Below are 22,952 nucleotides of genomic sequence, written 5' to 3' on the forward strand. Positions count from 1 at the left end.
AGATAGGAGGAATGACACGTGTCGGTGTTTGATTTGTTTGGGTGACGCGTTTAAGGAGAGTTTGGTTCTTTTTTTTTTTTTGTCAGAGGTGACGACGGTCCACGTTAATACACCGTTTTAAGATAATGATCAGTTGTTCCGGTTTTGGGAGAGTTTTATATGGGAATTTAGTTCACTGAAGCGGTTGATTAATTGAAATGTTATTCGTATGGGCCTTGGGCTTTAGATTTGGGCCTTTTATTAATAATATATGGGTTTTTAAGGCAATTCTTTGATTGTAGACCCCATTCTTCCATTACGACACTTGGTGGCATTGTTGAAATTACAAAGAGAGGAGCTGGGAAACTCCTCTTTTGTTACATTCAAAGCTTAGCAGAGAGTCGTAATACTCCTGACTCAGACTGCACCACACACTTAGAATTCTACTTAACTATGGGCTTTTCAGAACTACTAGAAGCCCAAATTAGGAATGAGATGATGTAATAGTAGCAAACAGAACAAATGAAATGGTGGGAATGCAACCAACTTTTATGACATAACATAGAACATGCAAGAGACCAGTTTAGATTGTTTGTGAGAGTGACTGAGATATTGATCAGTATAGGGTTATAAGACTGGTTTTTGTTAACGAGTTAGATAATAAGAGGTTTGAATGACCATTTGATTTAGATTTTCTAATTCATTATATGTAATACACGCAATTCATCTCCATTACAAGGTGAGGAATTATGAAATGGCAAAAATCTTGGACAAACCAATGCCAGTACATAGACAAAACAAAAAGATATATTACCACTCACATACAATTCAAAGAAGGAAAAATATATATTTCATATGAAAATGCGAGTTAATGACTTGACAAATGTATGTATAACATAATGTTAGCAAATAAAAACAGAAACTGGATTCCTTTCACTCTAAGAAAGAAAACAAACAAAAAAGATTTATCTATATCTATTGTCAAGTTTGCCTACACTGAACAAAGAGAAGAAGCTTTCACTTGAATGTGAAGGCTACAAATCACCAGAAACCTGTGAACTATGAGATGGTACTAATGGCTGCTATAAGCTTCTCTCTCGTCAACGGATCCGACCCGTTACTAGACTTTACCACAAAAGTGTGAAACACTGTCTCTTCAGCAGATGAGAGCTTAGACTCCATCACACTAACCTCCGAGTTTCTCATTGCTTGCATGATTCTTGAAGCTGGATGTGTCTCCAACGGTGAGATTACTCTTACAACAACCTCTTCTTCCCTAGCTTGAATCTCAACAACTTCTTGACTTTCTACTGTTCTTACTCCCACAGCTTCAATGATCTTCACTCTCTCTTGAAGCTCTCTGATGTAAGAGATAGCGTCTTCCAGAAGAGAAGCTTTGTCCATCTTAGAAATGTTTGGCACAACAGCTCGCAAAGCGTAGAATCTCTGGTTAAGCTTCTCCCGTCTCTGCCTCTCAGCTTCCACGTGGTTTAACGGCTCTTCTCTCCCGTTCGCAGGCTTCCTCCCTCGCTTTTTCGGTCTCTTCTCCTCCACAGCACAAGCTCCTCCTCCTCCTCCTCCTCCTCCTCCTCCTACTGCTAGTCTATTCTCATTACAAGAATCTGACATTCTCAACTGATTATTTGTAGATGATCCAACCACATTCAGTTCCTGTCCGAAAAGCTTGTGAACTACCAAAGGCGGCTCAGCTCTCCTCGTGAACAAACCCTGAACAGACTTAACCAACTCAAGATTCTCAGGCAAAGACCAAACGGAACCAAGCTCAACAACGCCACCTTCAGTATTCACCATAACAACCGTCCTAATCCCAGCAGACCTCGCCATAAAAGACCTGAAACAATAATCATCACCCGAGTCAACCCACCACACGTGTCTCCCCGAAGCAAAGCACCTCCCAGGCCCACCTTCGCCGTGATTAAAGAAGAAATACATCGAAGCCAAGAAGAAAGTCTCTGTAGCCGTAACTCTCTCCAAGCTCAAAGCGTAGTTGTCTTCATCAGATTCTCCAAACACTCTCTGAAGCTTCTGCAGCACTCTCTTCCTCATCTCTTCTTCCTCTAGGGTGCTGCTGCGGCGGTTACAAACGCTGGATTCCTCTTCCTTAGGCTCGCGGCAGCACCCGTCTCCCCAGCCTAGGACTCGGTGTCCGGATCTAGACACGGTCTGCTGCCATAAGATGGCGTAGTTCCAGCTGAAATTCTCAGAGTTTGGCCACTCTACTAAACTAGATAGCTTCTTGTTGAGAGTATCGTCGGTTTCCATTAATAGAAAGAGACTCTGATTGGAAGATGAGATTGTTTTGAGAAAATCGGAAGCTGAGTTTCCTAAAACTGCATTAGCCATCGATGTCTCTTCCTCGTCCCATCCTAAATCATTCATCTTATCTCAAGATTACGCTACCTAATCCAAAAAGACAAACCTTTCTTCTACAGGACTCAATGATTGTCTCAGTGATGCTTGGAACCATGTAAAAACGAGAGCTTTGACGAGAGGAAGTGGTTAAAGTTTCGATTTTTAAAGCAGAAATGAAGAATTGAATTGGTTTTGAAACCGGAAAAGGTATGAAAAGAAACAAAGAGGTTCTGAAGAAGATACAGTTTGAGTTTGAGAGGAGAGGAGTGTGGGGTAAAGTTCGTATGAATGCTCCTTTTTTTTTTTTAAACCGAACCATGGTTACTTATGCATGTACTAGAGTTTGGTCACGATGAAACCATGGTTGAGTTTACTCCAAGGTTTAGAATCCCGATTAATGTGTGAACTAAAAAATATGAAACCATAATCTCTATTCTTTTTTTTTTTTGCAAATTAATATTTTACTTTAAAATAAATGTAGCTTTATCTTCTTTTGTGATCAAATTACCCTCTTAATCTTGGTTCTGTTTGAATTTGTCTCCGAAAACTTTGATATTTGTATTAAAATATTACTTTTCCCGTTTTCTATTAATATCGTTTTATTATTTAGATTTTGTTAATTATAAATGTCGTTTTATATTTCCAATGTATTATAGAAAAATTCTAGTTTTTATCTTTATATTTAATTTACTAATTAAACAAAAATAAAATATAAGTAAAATAGAAAAAAATTTATTTTTTAATATGTAGAAAAAAATCATAAAAGATACTACTTATCAAACGAATGGAGCATATAATAGAGTTTTATACCCACAAGTGTGTATGTTTTTTTCTTAACATTAAGTTTCATTAACTATGGCATAAGGCATTGTTTACAAGTTGGCATCAGAATTTTAAACTTAATATATACACACAAATGAACTTCATAAGTATAAATCACATTAGATAAAGTATAAATCACATTAGATAAAGTATAGATCACATGGCCGATAGATTTTTAATATGTTCTGTACCAAATTGTACTGAATTAATTGTTTATAATATTTTTTTCTAAGCCAATAAAAATAAATCACATGCATAAGAAAACAAAAGAAAATTCGACTGGATTGTAGGGGTCTCGTGGGGTGTTGGTTATTTCAGACATCGTTATAAACGTGGGTCCATTTAATTGGACTCTTTGTTATTAGCACTTATTAGTTATTACTATCATAAAAAAATCTTTTAATTCGGTGTGGACTATTACGTTTTCCTTTATTCTGAAAATTAAGAGAGAAATTTATGTGTCGCATAGGATTTGCGTGAATCTCATGCACAATAGTAACGTTCAACAAAAGGAGTCTCGTTCCGTGAGAGCACATGTGATGAGTTTAACCTACTTTTTTTCCTCCTCATGTGTGTGTTGTAACTTTTAATTGTTTGCTCGACTTAATTTCAAATCAAAACATGTATATTAATTAATACTTTGTTAGTATAACATGTTCTAAAGTATTATTGCTTGAGTTTATATCGGGTCTAAGTTTTTATAATGAGATCACTATCGCTACGCTTTTGTATAGGAATGATTTGTTATGATGATGTGAAAAAAAAGAAGAAGGGTGTTTAATGATAATAATTCAAAATACATATAACATATCAATAGTGTAATGATTTATAGACATAGCTTTGTATGCTTTGTACGGCCTAGTAGATTAGGCCAGCCCATATGATAGCTAACGAAAATGTCGTTTGAGATCGTAATTCTACAATTTTAGAGGGGATAACGAAGCCACATGACATGCACCAGATTATTTTGTACATGCCCTCTATGAGGATCACAACGCGTTTCTAACGCTAACGAAGTAAACAGAAGTTTTAAAACGAAGCTATATGTATTTTCATTTGTTTGTAAAAAATCTCTTTCTTATTAGTAGAGAAACAATTTGAAATAGTAACCTTGGTTTTGTAAGTTAATTACATACAAACCTGCTGAGGTGTCATGCTTACATTCACTCTCAAACATGCTTTAGAAAGACTCTTTAATTACTAGACAATTTACAAAACCATGCCACTGGCAGAAAATGAAAATCCCGACCACATAACATGAATACCTTTATGTTTCATTTAAACGTAATATAAAACGCGGTGTATTGTATAATCTTTATTCACTGCTTCAGTATTTGAGAATGGGGGGGGTCTCCACCAAAAATATTCACTGCTGCGGTTTACCTAAGTACATGTTGACCGATTATATACCTTTTCCATAAAAAAAAACTTTACACACAGTCTATGCTTATAATAACTTGACAAACATTTATTTTCTTGACCTAACTTAAGACTATGGGCAATTGGTAGTATCAATGTTAACGATTATCACAAACAATCCCTATTTAAGGTATTGATTCACGAACTACGTAGACAAATATACAACTATGAAACATGTTGAAGATCATTTCCAAATGATTGTTAGACATAAGATGATCACTCACAAACATCGTAAATTAATGACAATATATGTTTTGTTTTTTTTTGAGAAAATGACAATATATGTTCCAAGTTCTTTTTAGGTTTACTAAAATTTAATTGTCAAGTACAAACATTAACATATCATTTTGAATCTATCATACTGTAAACTTGGGTTTGTTCGTGTATATATAGACCGTCAAATTTATTTTTTATTCTAAATTTTCTATATATTTGTATTTAAAGTATATTCGTATTCAACATATATTCATATAAAGTGTACTTTTTGTAGGGATGCATATATGTAATTATCATGTATATAAGAAAGATGCATCCAATTAATGTTTTGCATTACGTCGGGATTTTTTGTTAGGGAAATAAGGTAAGTTTATATTCTACAATAAATTTGCGTGTAAGACTAATTGGAGGAGTAATGAAGCCTTGATTGAGAAGGCACATATCAAGGATTAAAGAAAGAAACTTATCTCTTACACACTTTGAATATATATATATATATATTTTTTTTTTTATTATTTTTTTTTTTTTGTAACTTATCTTTGAATATATTAACTCGGACACAATATATTCACTTTGAATATACTGTGTCCGAGTTAATGTTTTCCAATTTTTACCTACCTTGAAATATTTTTTTTGAGTCAATTCAATATTTGCTATTAATAACTGTGCCCATCATTCTGTGTGCTATATACGGCTATTTATTATCATCTTTTCATTTCACAAGTCTTTTCAAGCAAAACTTACAGGGATAATTTACTTGCACTCTTATTTCGATGGCCCATTTTTATTCAATTTTAGAGTAGAAACTTCTCAAATCCATGTGGAATATTTCAATTGAACTTTAAAAACCGTTTGTTCCATTAATTCAATTTTAAATATTCAATATTAAATAGTCATGAATAAAGCTTATAGACATATTGATTTTACGGTCTACTAATTCAGTAGAATTTAGCTTACCTTTTTGATAAAAAAATATTTTACACAAATAAAATTGACTCAATACAACAAAATATTAAATCTATAATTATGGTTATTCTTTTATTTTCAATACAACAAAATAATAAATCTAAATCAAATATATAATTATGGTTATTGCTGATACCTAATTCTTTTATTTTTTTACTAGAGAAGCAATTTGAAAAAATAACGTTGCTTTGGTATTTTATTTATATCATTGACAGTTTGTTCATATGTCAGCTCCGCAACCGTAAGTCTTCTCAACCCTTAATTAAAAACATCTTTTAATTACTAGACAAATTACATAATATGCCATTGGTGTTATTATTTACTAGAAGGTTTTATAATATCGGCAAACATATTACTAAGACAGTATATTAACTTTTCAATTCTGGACCTACTCATCAATATTTTTTAAATTGTTATACCAGCATTAACCCAAAACATTCATTTACGGGTTAGCACAAACCTATATTAGCTTGAATAATTTATATGTATACACTTTGTGTATTATGAACCAACTATTATTTTACATAGATTTTTAAAAAAAATTATTTTAATTTATTGTGTTATTAATTTATCGATTATAATTTACAGAGTTTAGATTGTATTATAACTCAATATCATAAAATGTAAGTGACTCATACATAATGTATTTTACAATTAGGAGGCCTTTTAACTACTAAATATTATCCAAGTCTATTTGGAAACTGCGTAAGAGTGGGTCAAGATTAAGTATAGTCTATTTAGTTAATCCCAATAATTTATTTTTAATGAAGTGTAGATTTTTAAAAATTTCAACTTATTATGTAATATAGGTTACAAAATAAAATATATTTCACATAAAATTATGTATCTTTCATCAATTTAATAATCTCACTCCGCGTTTTTGCGCCGGTCTTAACGTAGTTCAAAGTATAACAAGAAAGGTAGGGTTTACTTACGTATGGCAGAGAGCAAATGGAGGAGAAATATGGGGTCATGTGGAGACACTCGTGACCGTAGTCTTTATTACAGACAATTACTTCTCATGTCTTACACGCTTTATAAGTTTCTATATCAAAATGATTTGTCATGCTTCACTTATTTTAGTGTTAAAATCTTTTTCTTTCATGCTAAACGCGTTTTATTTTTCGATAAGTTTTGAAAAAATATACAAAGCTAGTCTATTTTTGAAATGAAACTTATTTTTCAACAATACAGTAACGATTAATATCGTTTAAGTTGTTTGTTTAATAGATGATAGTGATGCAGTTAGGAACTAATGAATAAAGTCATAAACTATAGGAACTAATGAATAAAAGAATTGATTGGCTCACGCAACTAATCTTTATCCGTCACGCGTTTTTCGTGTGCTTTCAACGGGCCCGTGAGATCGACATTTTAACTTTATATTAAAGTACGTCAAATACATCATGCGCCACGTTCCCCGTTTTTAATCTCGCACGTCCCACGTGTGACAAATGCTAACCCAAGCTTACTGTACGTCTCCCATGGGTTTGGTTTAATTAACAATTTTTTTTCCTTATTATTCTGCTGCAAAAATAATACGAGAGGGAAAAGATTCGTGTCAATAGTTGATACTACTTTTTTAGCTTTAATCAACGCTAAAAGTAAAATCAAGCACCAGAAACAAAAAAAATACAACGTCATTTAATTAAGTATTTAGTTGACTAAGAAACTCATATTTTGCAACAATACTTTGAAGTTAGAATGTGATATCTGCCAGGACCGGTGTCACTAATGTCCCCGTTTCATTCGTATTTAGATAAACGAGTTTTCACGTACGCTCACACGCCATAATACAACACGTTTTCTTCTTCTTTTTATATTTTGCGGTTTTGTTTTCTTAAGACAATTTGATTTATTAATTTCAAAACAATTAAGACATCTTAGACTTATTATGGTTTGTATTAAATGCACCGACATACTCGGGAACTAAAAGTCTCACCGACAGAAATTCTTGCCCGACATGAAAGACGTACCAATGCTACATTGCTACTAACTTAACCCAACAATTATCAATGCTCGCGAGGTTTAAAAGTCAACGACAATTTTTTTGGCTCGGCCCATTAGTCAAAGGCCTAAAGGAATAAACATAAGCCCATAAAACGTACTGGTCGTTCCTCTCTCTTGGTGTATATATATATACCCCTCATATCATTTGGAGTCAGAGAAGAGCATTATTCATGCAACGTAATTTTCATTGTTTGGTTTTGAAATTTTCATTCATGGGGTTGTTGTTTTATCTCTTGTATTGTGTGTTGCCCTATTAAATGGGCTTGTTATAAAAAGAACCTGGCAGATTCGCTTTGGGATGGCCCATTATTTAATTTAGCAAATTAATATTTGTCAGTATTATAATACGTTTTGGTAATAATTGTTGTATATATGAAGACAAATGCAAATAACCTGCTCCCTTAATCTTGGGTTCCGCGTAATGAAAGAGCCACCTCTCCTTTATTTGTTTTTGATTATTTATCATTAATAGAGTATAGTATTGATAATCTTAACTTTTTAATTATTAAAGAAAAACCTCACCTAAGATCACGTTCATCGTTGTTAATCATCATTCGGATCTTTAGACATGCTGGATGACACACACTAAGCTTGACGGAGATCATAAGCTCGGTGTCGGCGGTCCAGTTTGGGCTTTCATTAATCTTCACATCGTTAATCACACAGTAAAGTCATTTGTCGGCAGATAATTATGAAGTTAGCTCCATAATCCCTTAATTAATTGTATACAATTAGCTCAAATCACAAAGTTTCTTTAATACAGAGTCCTATCACAAGCAGTATGTGATCAGTCTTGCATGAACAGAATATGATTAAATGTTGTTACGACATGAACGATTTGACCAATTCATTTAAATTCATTACTTCTCAAAACATGGTATAACACATAGTTTTGAGTAAATGGATATAATTAACTGACAATAAAACGATTTGGCCAGTTAATTTAAATTCATTAGTTTATTTTCACAGTGTAGTAAATAATGATGCTGTTAGAAACAATAAAAATGCCGTAGAAAATCACTAATATTAAAAATAATATCATATGGTGAAGATGAACATTATATTATTATGAATGGTACAATAGTAGTTTGGTAAATACTCATTCCCTCTGTTTCAAAATGTAACATATTTTAGATTTTTTACTCTTTTTAATAAAACACATTAAATTTACATATTTTTATGTGATTATTTTTTTCATAATTTTAGACCAATAAAAATTCAATAAATGCAATTAATTTTTTGAAGTTTACAATTAATTAATAAAATATATATTAAAAATGTAAAAAATAGATTTTTAAAATAATTTTTTTTAATAGTATATGTAACTTTACCAAACGAAAGAAGTAATATTTTGGTGACATGGTATGTTAATTTCCACTAAGCAAAAGAGTACCGACTTTTATGAATGGTTGGTTGTCTATCAAGTCAACAGTAAATAAAAATCCAGAGTTGGATCACAAATGATTAGAGACATATTTAATGCACTGTCTTTTATTTCTTCACTCTCCACTACCTAAAAAGATACAAGCAGCTTAAAGCCGAAGAAAGAAACAGAGTAAACCAAAAAAACATGGGAGAAGAGAAGGCGAAACTGGCGCTTGTGTTAGCTGCAAAGTCAAGATCATTGTTGTACACATCATCACCTGCTACTCCATGTGTGTTTGCCTCTCCGATTCACACTCTTGCATCTGTTCCATTTTGCTGGGAAGATCAACCAGGCAAGCCCAAGAACCCTCTTCTTCCTTTTTCTTACCCAAAATGTCTTGAATTGCCACCGCGCTTGCTCCTTCCCGGAGAGTTTACTCAAATGCCCTTGCCTGAGAGGAAACATGGGCTCTTTGGGTTCATGAAGAGGAAAGGGAAAGGAGAGGTTGTTGTCAGGGGTAGTCATGTCTTTCCCTCGGATAAGGAGAGAGCAGGTGAGATCAACAACATGAAGATCATGAAGTTCAGCAGACCAGGGAGCTTCCATGGTGATGGCTTTTGGGTAAAGCAATCGTTTTTTAATCTTTCTTTATTTGTGACCTTGTCTTCCAAAGTCTCTTCTCTTACATATTGGGTTTGATTGGGGGAAATGCAGACAAGTTTATGCAAAGGGTTGAAGCAAGCAATGCCATGGAAGAACAAGAGTATGAGGAGCAAAAGTCTTTGAGCATATGTTCAACTGCATTACAAGACAAACAATGTTCATCTTCTGATCTACCTATTGAGGATCAAGTTGATGTAAAAGAGCTATTACTAAGAGTGTATGTAAGACTACCAATTTCATCATAATGTAGAAATGTTATCTCTGTGATATGTATGTGGCAACAAAAGTTTAATGCTATTGGATTTGTCATTAAAGACCGAATACATGTGATAAAAAGCATGAACAGAGTGTACTTAACAGAGGTCAGGCTTATTTCATTTGTGAATGAAAAGAGTTTTTTTTTTTTTTAACTCAACTTTAACTTTCATTCACCAAATATATGGATACAAAGACTTGACCACAAGAGACTTATACCACACATACATTGAGGCGATCTAGTAACACCCTCGATCACTTGATTGGATCCAACGCTACCTAACCGAAGTCTCAATGTACCTTGGACCACAATGAGTGTGAGATCACTCCACGACCCGAAATGATCCACCTCTTCAACCTCCTAATTCGACCTCTTGGTACAACAACGTCTACTGACACAACAAGATTACAGACTTCACCGAACATAATTAGGAACTAGCTAAGGATCCTAATGATCGACATTAAAGCTCATGACTCATTAGCCTCTTCACCAAAAGGTGCATAATCGAGAACTCCTCATCCTTCTGGTCTTCGAACGTTGTGACCCTCAGCCTTAAAACGGACACAAGATCCGAATGAAATTCAGGTTTCGGCTACGTAAAGCGCGGGTCGATATAGCTCATCGGGCTTTCAGAGAAGTGGGACTCAAACCAAAGGATAAGACTTTCAGGCGCTAGGGTATAGAGCCACCACCACGAACCACCGCTAGAATAGCTTCCTCTTGACCACTTTAATCGGCGGGAGTCATTGTTCGTGTGTTTCCCAGCACTGAGAAACCATACTCTGTCCACTCGCCGTCGAATCTTCCTCCGCTTGTCTCACCGCCGTCTAGGGACGTAGATCCAAGCAGCAGAGGGCGTCTCCCGAAGCCACGCGCCATCGTCGGACCAGAGTCGCCGGAAATCTGAAAAGGAGAAAACCAGATCCGGTTTCTCCGGCAACCCTAAAAGCTGACTTTCTTCCTTCCCACCGTCTCGTTGACCTCGCCGCGACTCCAAGCACGCCAGATCATACCATCGTCAGTCTCAAACAGAAACTTTAAGAGGATTCTCCGACCCAGAGCACATGAGCATATCGGCCATGATTAAGTAGGAGGACAAAAAGCAAAGTAAAAAAGAGAGAGAAAGGAAGGAGAGATGCCTCCGGCGCCGGATTAGTCGGGCCGGAGCTAGGGTTCCGCCTTCTGAGCAGGAGAGATGCGAGAGGTTTTTTGTTTTAGAGAGAGAGTCCCGAAAAGGTTTCGAATGAAATGAAAAGAGTTAAAAGAAAAAAAAGGGAATCTGAATGTAAGAAAACAGGGAAAAAAATCATTGCATGGGATTAGCTCTGTTTCTGCCCTGTGACACCAGCAATAACCTGCCAAAAAAAAAAACCAATTGGATCTAAGTAAAAACACTTGGAGGATTTAGTTTTGGCTAGGCATAATCAAGTACTAAACAATGGGTTAACTAACTAGCTAACAAGTCCATCATGTGACCATTCCTTGCAATTAGAAAGCAATAAAACGTGATCGTCCATGAGTAAAAACATATAAATTTAAAGAGAGACATAAATGAACCAAGCGAAATCATAAGAATATGCAGCAAAGTGAGGAGAGGCAAATCCTTGGAATGATCCAAACATACAAATTCAAAACACGAAAAAATTGCAAACAGAAAGTATTATAAGAAGCTGGTTAAAAGCCCGGATCAAATGAAATCATCAAAAAAAAAAAAAAAACATAATCTAAAAAAACTGATAAAAGAAAAAATAAAATTCGTGTTGTGATACTTACATGGGTGAGGGGAGGGGCTTTAACTTGTTTGGAAGCCTCGAGTGAATCAAGAATAGGCCTCAAAACAGCAGGCAGAACGAGTCCTTACAAACAAACAAAAAAGAAAGGTGAAGAGGAACATCAGAGAATGTAATAACCTTCTGCTTACAAAACTTGTCAGTGTAGTATTCAAGTAAAGACATTGTCTTTTTGCTACTAATATTCATGAATGTAATAATGGCAAAACAGGAAGAAACAGGCGATCTGTGAGCAAAATGAATCAAATAGAGATTGAATTACCAACACCGCCGATCAAGCAAGAGGCGGCGGCAACCGGCTCCTGCGCGACAAACATCCTCAGTTTCCCCATCACCGCCATCTCTTCCAAGCTCGTCGTCGATTTGTCTCTCTCTCTCTATGATATGCTTCGAGATTTGGTTAGATAGTCTTTGATTCCGGACTATCCATTTTCTCACTGTTGATTTTAAAAAGGATCCTCTCAAGGTCGGTACGGGTCTTCGGTCTCAATCTTCCCAATTTTCACTCTATCTTTGCCATATAGTGTTACTTTAAATGGAATGAAGTTTTACATTGTACCTTTCCTTTTCCGGTTTTTTTTAACCCAGCAGTAGAAAGTGATTTTTAGTCCATAAACATGCAGGAGAAGCTTATATCCTCTGTATATTAATCCTAGAGGATTACCACATGTTTTCGTAACCACGTGTCATGACGGAAATGATTCCGAATTATCCATTTTCTCACTGTTGATTTTAAAAAGGATCCTCTCAAGGTAGGGTCGGGTTTTAAGTCCCAATCTTCCCAATATTCATTCATCTTTGCCATAGTAGTGTTACTTTACATGGAATGAAGTTTTACATTGTATCTTTCCTTTTCCGGCTTTTTTTTTACCCAGCAGTAAAAGTGATTTTTAGTCCATAAACATGCAGGAGAAGATTATATAGCTATAATATAACTTAAACATATGCAGAAGCCCTTATATGAAAGATCATTTCATATGACTTTTTTTTTATAAACGAAAATCTCAAACTAGAAACATACAATATTAACAAAATTCTTGCAACAATTTACATTTATATTATTTTTTACCAAGTCCAAAAGCTGCAGCATTCCAAGCAATCTTAAAACTCATTTCAAGATCATCAAAGATGCTCACTCAGAAAGAAAAAAAAAAGATTGAAAATTGTAGGTTTCTCTTCTTCTTCTTCTTAGAAAGATAGAATCTGCATCCATCCAACAGTCCATCCCAGAAGCAAACCAGCACCAACTAGACTCATCCCCCATGCTAAACCAAACAGACCATTCGGTTTACTCATCTTGTTTCTTCTCTTCCTCCCCTGTTTTCTTCCTTTGGAGCTACTCCAAGGGATGGAATCCACTGGTGGCTCCTTCCTGTTGTCAATCTTCTTGTTCTTGATTTGGAGGTAAAGTGCTTCAAGCTGAAGCAGTTGCATCAACTGCTTGTACCCGAAAAGCTCTGACGCTTGCTTGAACAAGAGCTTCACCAAGTCCTCTTTCTCCGCGCACGCTTCTTTAGCCATGTTTTCAGCTTCCCTAGCTCTCGTCTGAGAACGCCTCAGCGCTTCTAGCAGCTCAGACTTGCTCAAGTCACACTCAGAGGAAGCCTCCTCTCTTCTGTTCTTGCAGCTGCTCGGCCCTTGCTCGTGTGGACTACTACCATAATAAGAAGAGCGTTTCATCTTCTGCGGTGTTGGTAAGTCGCAATTCTCAACAAAGTCCAGAGACCTTTGTGCAACCAAGGAAGCTAACTCATCTTTATCTGTAGTTCTCCACCAGGGTCCAGCTTTCTCGCTTGAGAGAGGATTCCATGGAGAGGTGGGATCGAAAGGTATCTCAGAGGATTCATCTTTGCCAAAAGAATCATAACTCTCCTTTGTCTCCTTTGCTCCCAGCTCAGGTTTCTTCTCAGAGATATTAACCTCAGCTTCCAATGGCGTCTTCACGTGAAGGTGATGGGGATGATGATCCAACAGCTGAGGGATATTCAGAGGCATGAAAGGTGATTGGTTCTGTGGATGAACAACAGGAGGAGAAGAGACAGAATCTTCTTGAACATGTTTAGTTGATGATGAAGAAGAAGAAGAGTGGGAAGAGGTGAACTTGGGAGCTCTTTTAGCGTCTTCTTGGACTAAGTAACGGTTAACTGTTCTTTGCCACACTGCTCTTGCTTCTCCTGCTGCCATCATTTCACACCATAGCTCTCTGATATTACAAGACAAAAGAGATTGTTGATACACAAAAAAAAAATCAAGAAAAACAATCAATTCAAGATCAATGCAACTATTTGATTCCCATTTAGAGAAGAAAATGAATCATCATTTCAAAGTGGGAATCTTTATGAGATGGGTGGGCACATATAAGACCAGATCCATCACCAAATAGCTTTACACAAAAAATAAAAGAATCTGATGTTTTGCTTTAAAGGAAGTTTGTCCTAATCTTCTAACAAAAACATATGCAGATTCTTGTCAATATTATTATGCAAACTCTGTTTTTTTTTATTCACTTACCAACCAAACAATCCTTCTTTGCAATTTAGAATCAAATCCAGAAAAAAAAAAACATTAAATTCAATGATGATTTAAGTTGTAGGAACAATATTCAACAACTAAAAACCGAATTTTTTTGAGGGAAACAACAATAGTTTGCAGAAATTGAAAGTGAGAGAAAAAAAAAACTAACCAGAAGGAAATAGTATGAATGAATTGAGAAGTGACTCTCGTGAAGACTAACACAAAAAAACGAAGATAGGAGTTTTTTTTTTTTTTCTCTCTTCTTTATCAATTGTCAGAGGTGGTTTTTGTTTGCTTCTGATTAAGAGCTTTTTGAATCTTTGCAGTTTTCGTTTTCTTTCTGTGTTTCAGCACGCAAACTTCCGCTAAACGGCGCTGTTTTTAGGACCCATAGTTTCCTATCGGTGTGTTTGGGTCCACAGATTAGATATTAGTACACGTGGCGTTAAACAACAAGATCGAGTGGGGCTTCTCTTTTTTCTTTTTTTATTACGGATAATGCTTTTTTTGTCGACATTATTTGGAGGGAAATCTGACTCTTCACTATGCGCATTACGCATAATATGTATGATAATAGATTAATAGATTATATATGTGTCCTAATTAATGGTGTGTTGTTAGAATGATTTTATAGACTGTTTTCTTTGCAATTTAGAAAACAATAATGATTGTAATTTTAAAATATATGTCCTGATTAATGGTGTGTTTGTTAGAATGATTTTATAGACTGCTTTTTTTCAAATTTGGTTTAGATGATAGATTTTTTTTAATTCATACTGTTTGGTATGATTATAAATATTTTGTATAAAAAAATATAAAAACAAGAAAGTAAAAAGTTAAACGTCTACGCTTAGTGTATCTCCGAATAGTAATTAACATTGATAGCTTCTTGTGACACCCTTCACTTTCGAAATAGTAAAAATAATACGATAAATACAAATATCTGAAATATCCATATATAAATATTTGAAAGTCAATATCCACGCTTGAATTCCATAATATAAAATAAAATCCGAAACATAAAGTCGACATAAACCGAGTGTCTGAAATACGAAATAACATAAACGATTAAAGCGATAAAATGATAGAAGCCCAAAAGCCCAATAGCACCGGTCCGAAAATCACTCCTGCTCGTTGGTACCCGCAGACAGATGGTCAGTCAGAGAGGACGATTCAGACTTTGGAGGATATGCTTAGAGCTTGTGTTTTGGATTGGGAAGGGAGTTGAGCAAAGTACCTACCCCTAGCGGAGTTTGCCTACAATAATAGTTATCACTCGAGCATTAAAATGGCACCATATGAGGCTCTTTATGGTAGGCCTTGTCGCACACCGCTTTGTTGGACCGAAATGGGGGAGCGATGTGAGATAGAACCTGCAATGGTTCAAGAGATAGTTGAACAGGTTGAGATGCTTAAGATGCGGCTTAGGGAAGCCCATGATCGTCAGAAGAGTTATGCAGATAAGCGCCGTAAGGATTTGGAGTTTGAGATTGGTGACCTAGTATACCTGAAAATGAGGACCTTTCAGGTAGGATCTAAGACTCGGAAGCTGAAGAAGCTTAAACCGAGATATATGGGACCATATCCCATTTTAGAGCGGATTGGAGCAGTTGCGTATCGGTTGGATTTATCAGGAGAGTTAGCAGGTTTCCATGACGTGTTTCATGTTTCGGTTTTGAGGAAAGTCGTGAGAGAACCGGAGCTCATTTTGCAGCAGCCGCCCAGTGACTTTGGTAGGAATTTGCGTGCGCCGTGTCAGCCAGTAGAGCTATTGGATCGCCAAGTGAGAGCAGATGATGGTATGATGACTATGTTGGTCAAAGTTCGTTGGGAGAGAGATGGTATTCAGGAAGAGACTTGGGAGTCCGAGCCCCAGATGAGGATTGATTATCCGGAGCTTTTCCGGGTTGACATTGGGCATGCCTGCTTATGAATTGAATTCAGGGACGAATTCCTTGTAAGTAGGGGAGAATTGTAATGACCCCAACCCTTGCTTTGCCCAAGGGTTAGATCATTCTCTTTAGAGAGAGAGAGAGAGAGAAGAGGAAGGGAGAAATCTCACCAAGAGTCCTCGCCGGAGCCACCGCACGTCAGGACGTCGTCAAGCTCGTCACCATCAACCGCAGCTTGAGGTAACCGGAAACCGCAATGTTTTGAGTTAAGTTTCGGTCGTTTTGGTAAATCGATCATACATTTCTAACCGTAGCGAATCTCGTGCATCCAAGGCCATCATCGTGTTCCTCTCGCCGAGACGAAGCCGTAGACACCGATCGCGTCGCGATCGGATCCCGGACGAAGCCGTACGCGCCTCTGGAAGTTTCGCCTCTGCGCGCGTGCGGTCCACGCGCCGCCGCCGGACCACCGTCCTCCGCCGCAGCGCCGCCGCCTCGGATGGGCCTGGCCCATGACTTAGTTGAGCCCGTGTTCTTAATGTGTATTGTGAAGTAGACCTGTTGATATGTGAATCTTGATTATAGTAAAAATGTATATTATCACGGTTTGCTTGATAAAACAATATAACACGAAAGGGTGGATCACATCGTTTTTTTCTTGTGTATATATGCATGATTTGCTAAGAATGTGTTAAAATTCAACAATGTGTATCAGTCAAAAGATTATAAAAGGTGATCTTGATGAAAAGTAACGCATTAATGTTTTTGACCTTTCGAGTATGTAAAAATATCATTTGGTCAAAATTCATATTAATCATCATGTTTCAGTCTAAGATTGAGTTTTTGACAAGCTAAGGCGTGCACGAACTTTGATGATGACTCGACCACATAAAAAAATTAAGTCCATCCAAAACACCGACCAAGGGACTTGATCCCTTCTTACTCTTTCCTTTTTTTAACACACTCTCAAAAGCTCTAAACAACATCATCGTGTAATGTCCATACAACCATATACGACCCTACTAATTAACACTCTTCTAATGATGCTAAATCATGCACCTCACCTAATCCTAAAACTCGTATGTATAATCAACAGTAATCAAAATCATATTTACCATCGAATTTGATGAATAATGACAGGTCGAAAGAAATGGTAGCTTGAAGAAGAAGAAGAAGAAGAATCTGCTCTGTAGTCTTGGGTTGGTCCAGATGAATCAGCAGTTTCATATCCATTACATGTCACAAAGTAAGGTAGAGAATCCTGCATGGTAATGTATAAAGCTTTTACTGATCCGAAACCAACGAGTATAAACAAATTAAGAGTATCTCCTCTTTTTACAATCCCTTTTTGAGTAACCCGTGTGTTGCCTTCAGTCTCACGCTGGGGTCAAGTAAACAAGCCACGCCTTCCCAACACCTTATAATCACTAGTGTCCCTCTTCCCAGCTCTACAAAATCATGAATCTCTTTCCAAAGTATATATATTATGTTTCCTTTTTTTTTTTTGCGACTTCGAACACTATATAAACCAAGTGCATTAATCAGTACCTTTCACTCTCATATCTCCCTGTCTCTTTTTTTTTTTGTCAATAAAAGATGGCCAGTTCCTCTGTCTCCTCCTTGCTCCGTCTTAGCTTTTGCTTGTTCATTCTTCAAGTAATGAACATTGGCAGGTGTAGCGCTGCAACTAGGATCTACCAGTTTAAAGTAAGTATTAACAATATTCAAACCATAATCAATGTTTCATCTTATGTGTACTACTAAACAGAGTTCTACTGTGTACTAATTTCTAACAGGTACAAACAAAGAGACTCACCAGGCTGTGCCAGACAAAAGAGATTGTGACAATCAACGGAAAGTTCCCTGGCCTTGCGATAACCGCTCAAGAAGATGACAACATTGTCGTTAATGTTATCAACATGACCCCCTATAATGCCACAATTCATTGGTATGCATCTACATATAAGTACACAAATGCTTAGAAGAAAAATTAGACTAACAAGAGTTGTCTCTATTATATGCAGGCATGGTATTAAGCAAAAACTATCTTGTTGGTACGATGGTCCATCTTACATCACACAATGTCCAATTCAGAGCGGACAGAGTTTCACATACAACTTCACAGTGGCGCAACAAAAGGGCACATTCTTTTGGCATGCACACTTTTCTTGGCTTAGAGCTACTGTATACGGTCCGCTCATTGTATATCCTAAAGCTAATGTTCCTTACCCATTCAAGAAACCCTTCAAAGAGCATACAATTCTCCTAGGTAATCTATAAAGCTATTCTCTTTCACTAATTGCCTTTACTGATTTGTTTTTCATAATCTAGGAGAGTATTGGCTTAAGAACGTGGTGGAGCTTGAAAAACATGTACTGGAGAGTGGAGGACCTCCTCCTCCAGCAGATGCATTCACAATTAATGGTCAGCCAGGACCTAACTACAATTGCTCCTCTAAAGGTAATACATATGAGACTGAATATGATTATTGATCCTTGTTTTAATATCTTTATATTTCAGATGTTTATGAACTTGAGATAGTGCCAAGGAAGACATACCTGCTAAGGCTGATAAACGCTGGCATCAACATGGAGAGCTTCTTCACCATAGCCAATCACAGGTTAACCATAGTGGAAGTAGACGGCGAGTACACCAAACCTTTTACAACAGAGCGTCTGATGCTCGTGCCTGGACAGACAATGAACCTTCTCCTCACAGCTGATCAACCCATTGGGAGATACTCCATCGCCATGGGTCCGTACGAGTCTGCAAAGAACGTCAAGTTTCAACACACTTCAGCGATAGCTAGTCTCCGATACTTTGGTGCATTCCCCAACAGTGTAGCGTCACCAGCTAAGTTACCTGTTTTCAATGATAACATTGCTGTTAAGACTGTCATGGATGGGCTCAGAAGTCTAAACACAGTTGACGTTCCAAAAGATGTTGATGCTCATCTCTTCATCACAATTGGGATAAATGTAAACAAGTGTAACTCTGAAGACCCAAACAACAAGTGCCAAGGTCCCAGGAAAGGAAGGCTAGCAGCTTCAATGAACAACATCAGCTTCGTGGAACCTAAAGTATCGATACTGGAAGCTTATTACAAGAAACTGGAAGGGTACTTCACTCTAGATTTCCCAACAGCACCAGAAAAGTCTTATGACTTCGTCAATGGAGCGCCCAATGATATAGCCAATGACACGCAGGCAGCAAACGGGACCAGAGCAATGGTTTTCGAGTATGGGAGCAGGATACAGATCATCTTCCAGAACACTGGCACTCTAACAACTGAAAATCATCCGATTCATCTTCACGGGCATAGCTTCTATGTTATTGGCTATGGCACAGGGAACTATGATCAACAAACAGCACGGTTTAACCTGGAGGATCCTCCTTATTTGAACACTATTGGAGTCCCAGTTGGAGGATGGGCTGCGATTCGTTTTGTTGCTGACAATCCAGGTATTCTTCTTATTCACAACACTCCTTCGCATCACAGACATTTTGCTGATAAACATATTCTTCTTCTTTTAATGAAACAGGGCTATGGCTATTGCATTGCCATTTTGATATCCATCAAACATGGGGAATGAGCACAATGTTTATAGTGAAAAATGGCAAGACGGTGGTTGAGAGTCTACCTCAACCTCCTGCAGACCTACCAAAGTGCTAGCTTCACTGAAATTAGCAAATGGTGACAGGGAAACATCTCCCAGAGGAAGATTCTTCCATTTGCCTACTCTTATTCGTTTAATCTAGAGCAAATGAAATGTGCTTCATTCAAAAGGGATATAGACTATGGTATAGAAGAGAAAGATTCAGATATTTTTATTCATTTTTTCAATATGGTCCAACACAGAAAGCAGAGATACACAGTAGACTGTTTGAATGCCAAGAATGAAAATATTGCTAGCACACAAATAACAAATACTTTAATTACCCTCTCACAGCCATTATAACTTAATCATGGGTTAACCTTTTCAGAAGTCCAGCACTTATCTCCTGTTCCACTAATCATGGACGAAAACAAAAGCCTCTGATTACTTTTGAGATTCAAGTAATCAACCTGTCATCAAAAGAAACCACTAATGAAACAAATCTGCTAGCTTCAACATACATAGGGGACATCAGAAGAAAGAAATTATATTAAAAAAAAAAAAACACCTTTTCTGGCTCTAGGAGCATTAGACAGTAATCAGCAACTGGACCACTTGAGGGATCTAACTTAACTTCTTGATCTGGTTGCTCACCATTGTAAGGCATACCAGGCGCAGGACAGGTGTACGTCATCCTTGACTTTAGAGAATTAGCAAACCAAGCCTTCTCTCTTAGCTACATCAAGAAATAAAAAAACAATCAGGAAAAAAAAAAGTCTTTCTTCCTTCTCTGAGTTGTTAAACTAAGTTATATATCTCCAACCTGAAGCTTGGTCTGGTCAGTATTCGAAGCATCAATGACCTCAACCCTTCCATTGATCCGAAACTGCTCCCAAGTATCCGAGAAATACCAACACATCTTAATAAAAAACAACCACCAGTGTCAAATCAAAGTGTGATTAAGATAAACTTGTTCGTTTACGTGTAGTGTGTCCTAAGTTCGTTTACATGTCGCGACCTGCGCCTTGCGACTAAAATTATGTTTGTTTGCGTGTTGGGCGGTCAAAATTTTCTTAAGTTTTAATCGCTGTTTTTTCAGGCAACTTGAATCGGAACCTGCGACTGGTCGCGCGATCAGACATCAAAACGAACACCAACGTTTAAACCCAAGTCGCGGAGCGCGCGATAGGTAAACGGACAGAGCTAAACCAAGCTTAAAGAGATTGTCACCTCAGAGAACGGACACTGCTTAAGCTCTTGAATCTGCAACGAAATGTAGAAAAATCACAACACGAAACAGAGACAGACACAACCAAAACAATGCCAACAACATGAAACTTGATAAGACCTTGCGACTACGAAGATCAGTGTTGATTTGAATCCTCTCACCGTTCTCTTCAAAGCCCCTAACAAAACAAAAGTTATCACTACACAACCAATAATCAAAACACGGACACTCTCACAGTCGTATCACCTGAAGACGACGGTGCGATTCGAAGGGCGGCCATTAACACCAATCGTCGCCTACAAATATCAACAGATGAAAGGAACTTCGCTCCCTGTGTAAACAATACTAACAAGATGGAGAAGGGAAGGCTTACGAGCTGAGCGTAGGAAGAGTGTTTTAGGTGAGAATTGGCCTCGATCGCACCGAAGAGAAGCTGCTTCCATGGCGCTGCAGCTGTTCCCATCGTCTTCCTCACTCAGAGTTTCGGCCTTTCCATTTTAGTCGATCAGATATTTATTACACACACTTCAGAGATCTCCACACTTCACTATAAAACGCCGTCGTTTGGTTCTTTGCTAGTATTGGGTCTGTTAGTGAACTAGTGGGCATTGTGTAATTTAATTAGTATCGGGCCTGTTACTTGATATCAATATGTAAGTAATGGGCCTCGTATAATTAATATTGGGCCTTTGTGCTCGATGGTCCGATGATAGTTCGCTAGCGGAAAGCGGCACGCGAGAGGAAGCTGGAACAGTGAAATGACAAGTATGGAGAGATAAGGATTGGGTGGGTGAGGGTGTTGGGCAAGAGAAGACAGATGTCAACGTCAGTAAAAAAAAGTAGATTTGGAACAGTGGGACCAAATCTCAATCACGCCACGAACTGTGGGACCCTGTCTCCACCTCCGTTTTGTCGCTTCCTGTCGGTCTTCACCTTCCTAAGAGCATCTTTTCTCTGATTAAAAAAAACAAATTAAAAACCCGCGGACCACCACGTGTCACTGGAGTCCGCGAACAGTTGAAAAACTCCCCCAAGATCGCTGCTGATTTAGACAGCAAAAACTTCCCTATTTTCAAAAATGGTGAGACCCATCCACTATTTTATTCTTATTTTTTAATTACCTCTCCAAAATTTTCATAGTTAATGCTGCTCTAGTTCTTCTACTCTCTCTCCCTCGTCATCTTTTTCAAAAAAAATTTCCTTGAAAATTCTAAGATGCGAAACCATACTTTTTTTTTTTTTTTCGATAAAGGGCTTAACCATACTTATTTTATTAGCCACTTTCCCTTCGAAATTATTAATATTCGTTGTATAATTGTATAAAGACAGCCTAATGAATCTATGAATTGATAGAGAGGGTTTCTTCATTCTTAGGTTAATTTGCTTTTATAAGTCTGTCTAGTATCATCATCTAAAAGCTTTCACGGGTTAAGAACTTTAGGTTCTCCTGAATTTTACGTGTATATACGAGATGTCATATTTCACTTAATATTTTTAACATATAAGATCTTGATCTTTACCACTTTCGTCAAAATCATATTCAACTTTAGATATGTATGATGAGGTGACTCTTTACTACTTATGAAAAGCCAGATACTATATTGCTAAGTAAACGTAAATATTGGTTTAGTTTGGTTACATGCATTATGAGAGCATGATTATCACTTGATACCCGATATGTAGTCCTTAATTTTTTTTTTTAATTTTTTTTGTCCTTGAAAATAAAAGAAAAAAAAATTGAACCAATCGCCGGTCGCCACGTGTCGGTGGGGGTCTGCAAACAGTAAAAAACCAGCCCAATACCAATCCTTCACTCGCGACTTTCGTGACCGTTTTTTAAAAAACACGTAGAGCCCACACAT

At 37.0% G+C, this 22,952-nt stretch overlaps 7 protein-coding genes and 1 long non-coding RNA gene across 11 annotated transcripts; 3 read left to right on the forward strand and 5 right to left on the reverse strand.

The window, feature by feature from the left end:
• Window positions 1-889: 889 nt before the first annotated feature.
• Window positions 890-2,654, reverse strand: LOC106336727 (transcription factor ABA-INDUCIBLE bHLH-TYPE-like). The gene has a single exon (XM_013775657.1). It carries the CDS (start codon window positions 2,377-2,379, stop codon window positions 1,039-1,041), a length of 1,341 nt encoding a protein of 446 aa, XP_013631111.1. The 5' UTR covers window positions 2,380-2,654; the 3' UTR covers window positions 890-1,038.
• Window positions 2,655-9,268: 6,614 nt separating this feature from the next.
• On the forward strand, window positions 9,269-10,123 carry LOC106340379. Its single transcript, XM_013779261.1, has 2 exons — window positions 9,269-9,772; window positions 9,866-10,123. Exons 1-2 carry the CDS (start codon window positions 9,356-9,358, stop codon window positions 9,935-9,937), a joined length of 489 nt encoding a protein of 162 aa, XP_013634715.1. The 5' UTR covers window positions 9,269-9,355; the 3' UTR covers window positions 9,938-10,123.
• Window positions 10,124-10,242: 119 nt separating this feature from the next.
• On the reverse strand, window positions 10,243-12,326 carry LOC106340954. Its single transcript, XM_013779774.1, has 3 exons — window positions 12,123-12,326; window positions 11,844-11,926; window positions 10,243-11,425 (listed from the first exon to the last, which is right to left on the reverse strand). The coding sequence occupies exons 1-3, from the start codon at window positions 12,199-12,201 to the stop codon at window positions 11,390-11,392; spliced, it is 198 nt and encodes a 65-aa protein (XP_013635228.1). The 5' UTR covers window positions 12,202-12,326; the 3' UTR covers window positions 10,243-11,389.
• A 505-nt stretch (window positions 12,327-12,831) lies between these two features.
• On the reverse strand, window positions 12,832-14,734 carry LOC106339595. 2 transcript variants are annotated; one of them, XM_013778438.1, is made up of 2 exons: window positions 14,544-14,734; window positions 12,832-14,063 (listed from the first exon to the last, which is right to left on the reverse strand). In XM_013778438.1, exon 2 carries the CDS (start codon window positions 14,045-14,047, stop codon window positions 13,049-13,051), a length of 999 nt encoding a protein of 332 aa, XP_013633892.1. In that variant the 5' UTR covers window positions 14,048-14,063; window positions 14,544-14,734; the 3' UTR covers window positions 12,832-13,048. The 2 variants fall into 2 exon arrangements, with proteins under 2 accessions (XP_013633892.1, XP_013633891.1); XM_013778437.1 differs by lacking the exon at window positions 14,544-14,734 and adding an exon at window positions 14,372-14,527.
• A 928-nt stretch (window positions 14,735-15,662) lies between these two features.
• LOC106339244 lies at window positions 15,663-16,307 on the forward strand. The gene has a single exon (XM_013778029.1). The coding sequence runs from the start codon at window positions 15,663-15,665 to the stop codon at window positions 16,305-16,307; it is 645 nt and encodes a 214-aa protein (XP_013633483.1).
• A 1,285-nt stretch (window positions 16,308-17,592) lies between these two features.
• On the reverse strand, window positions 17,593-18,169 carry LOC106337336. The gene is made up of 3 exons (XR_001268989.1): window positions 18,083-18,169; window positions 17,815-17,960; window positions 17,593-17,732 (listed from the first exon to the last, which is right to left on the reverse strand). It is a non-coding gene; the product is annotated as an uncharacterized LOC106337336 (long non-coding RNA).
• LOC106337334 (laccase-6) lies at window positions 17,856-20,051 on the forward strand. Of its 2 annotated transcripts, none has more exons than XM_013776431.1 (6): window positions 17,856-17,973; window positions 18,063-18,214; window positions 18,291-18,535; window positions 18,598-18,726; window positions 18,787-19,728; window positions 19,809-20,051. In XM_013776431.1, exons 1-6 carry the CDS (start codon window positions 17,863-17,865, stop codon window positions 19,937-19,939), a joined length of 1,710 nt encoding a protein of 569 aa, XP_013631885.1. In that variant the 5' UTR covers window positions 17,856-17,862; the 3' UTR covers window positions 19,940-20,051. The 2 variants fall into 2 exon arrangements, with proteins under 2 accessions (XP_013631885.1, XP_013631886.1); XM_013776432.1 differs by having other exon boundaries at window positions 18,598-18,690.
• Window positions 20,052-20,070: 19 nt separating this feature from the next.
• On the reverse strand, window positions 20,071-21,603 carry LOC106337335 (pyridoxine/pyridoxamine 5'-phosphate oxidase 2). Of its 2 annotated transcripts, none has more exons than XM_013776435.1 (7): window positions 21,464-21,603; window positions 21,337-21,386; window positions 21,211-21,268; window positions 21,093-21,125; window positions 20,686-20,748; window positions 20,431-20,598; window positions 20,071-20,332 (listed from the first exon to the last, which is right to left on the reverse strand). In XM_013776435.1, the coding sequence occupies exons 1-7, from the start codon at window positions 21,551-21,553 to the stop codon at window positions 20,231-20,233; spliced, it is 564 nt and encodes a 187-aa protein (XP_013631889.1). In that variant the 5' UTR covers window positions 21,554-21,603; the 3' UTR covers window positions 20,071-20,230. The 2 variants fall into 2 exon arrangements, with proteins under 2 accessions (XP_013631889.1, XP_013631888.1); XM_013776434.1 differs by having other exon boundaries at window positions 20,686-20,781; window positions 21,464-21,602.
• Between the last annotated feature and the right edge of the window lie 1,349 nt (window positions 21,604-22,952).

This window comes from Brassica oleracea, chromosome C4, assembly GCF_000695525.1.
Source record: "Brassica oleracea var. oleracea cultivar TO1000 chromosome C4, BOL, whole genome shotgun sequence".
Lineage (NCBI taxonomy): Eukaryota > Viridiplantae > Streptophyta > Magnoliopsida > Brassicales > Brassicaceae > Brassica > Brassica oleracea.

Coding starts and splice junctions, on each gene's coding strand:
- LOC106337335 (XM_013776434.1), bottom strand. CDS start 21,553: ATGGGAACAGCTGCAGCGCCATGGAAGCAGCTTCTCTTCGGTGCGATC. Junction 21,126..21,210: donor CTGATCTTCGTAGTCGCAAG/GTCTTATCAAGT, acceptor ATTTCGTTGCAG/ATTCAAGAGCTTAAGCAGTG. Junction 20,599..20,685: donor CTGACCAGACCAAGCTTCAG/GTTGGAGATATA, acceptor TTCTTGATGTAG/CTAAGAGAGAAGGCTTGGTT.
- LOC106336727 (XM_013775657.1), bottom strand. CDS start 2,379: ATGAATGATTTAGGATGGGACGAGGAAGAGACATCGATGGCTAATGCA.
- LOC106339595 (XM_013778438.1), bottom strand. CDS start 14,047: ATGATGGCAGCAGGAGAAGCAAGAGCAGTGTGGCAAAGAACAGTTAAC.
- LOC106340379 (XM_013779261.1), top strand. CDS start 9,356: ATGGGAGAAGAGAAGGCGAAACTGGCGCTTGTGTTAGCTGCAAAGTCA. Junction 9,773..9,865: donor TCCATGGTGATGGCTTTTGG/GTAAAGCAATCG, acceptor GGGGAAATGCAG/ACAAGTTTATGCAAAGGGTT.
- LOC106340954 (XM_013779774.1), bottom strand. CDS start 12,201: ATGGCGGTGATGGGGAAACTGAGGATGTTTGTCGCGCAGGAGCCGGTT. Junction 11,927..12,122: donor TTGCTTGATCGGCGGTGTTG/GTAATTCAATCT, acceptor TTTGTTTGTAAG/GACTCGTTCTGCCTGCTGTT. Junction 11,426..11,843: donor AAGCCCCTCCCCTCACCCAT/GTAAGTATCACA, acceptor TTTTTTTGGCAG/GTTATTGCTGGTGTCACAGG.
- LOC106339244 (XM_013778029.1), top strand. CDS start 15,663: ATGGCACCATATGAGGCTCTTTATGGTAGGCCTTGTCGCACACCGCTT.
- LOC106337334 (XM_013776431.1), top strand. CDS start 17,863: ATGGCCAGTTCCTCTGTCTCCTCCTTGCTCCGTCTTAGCTTTTGCTTG. Junction 17,974..18,062: donor CTAGGATCTACCAGTTTAAA/GTAAGTATTAAC, acceptor AATTTCTAACAG/GTACAAACAAAGAGACTCAC. Junction 18,727..18,786: donor CTACAATTGCTCCTCTAAAG/GTAATACATATG, acceptor TTTATATTTCAG/ATGTTTATGAACTTGAGATA.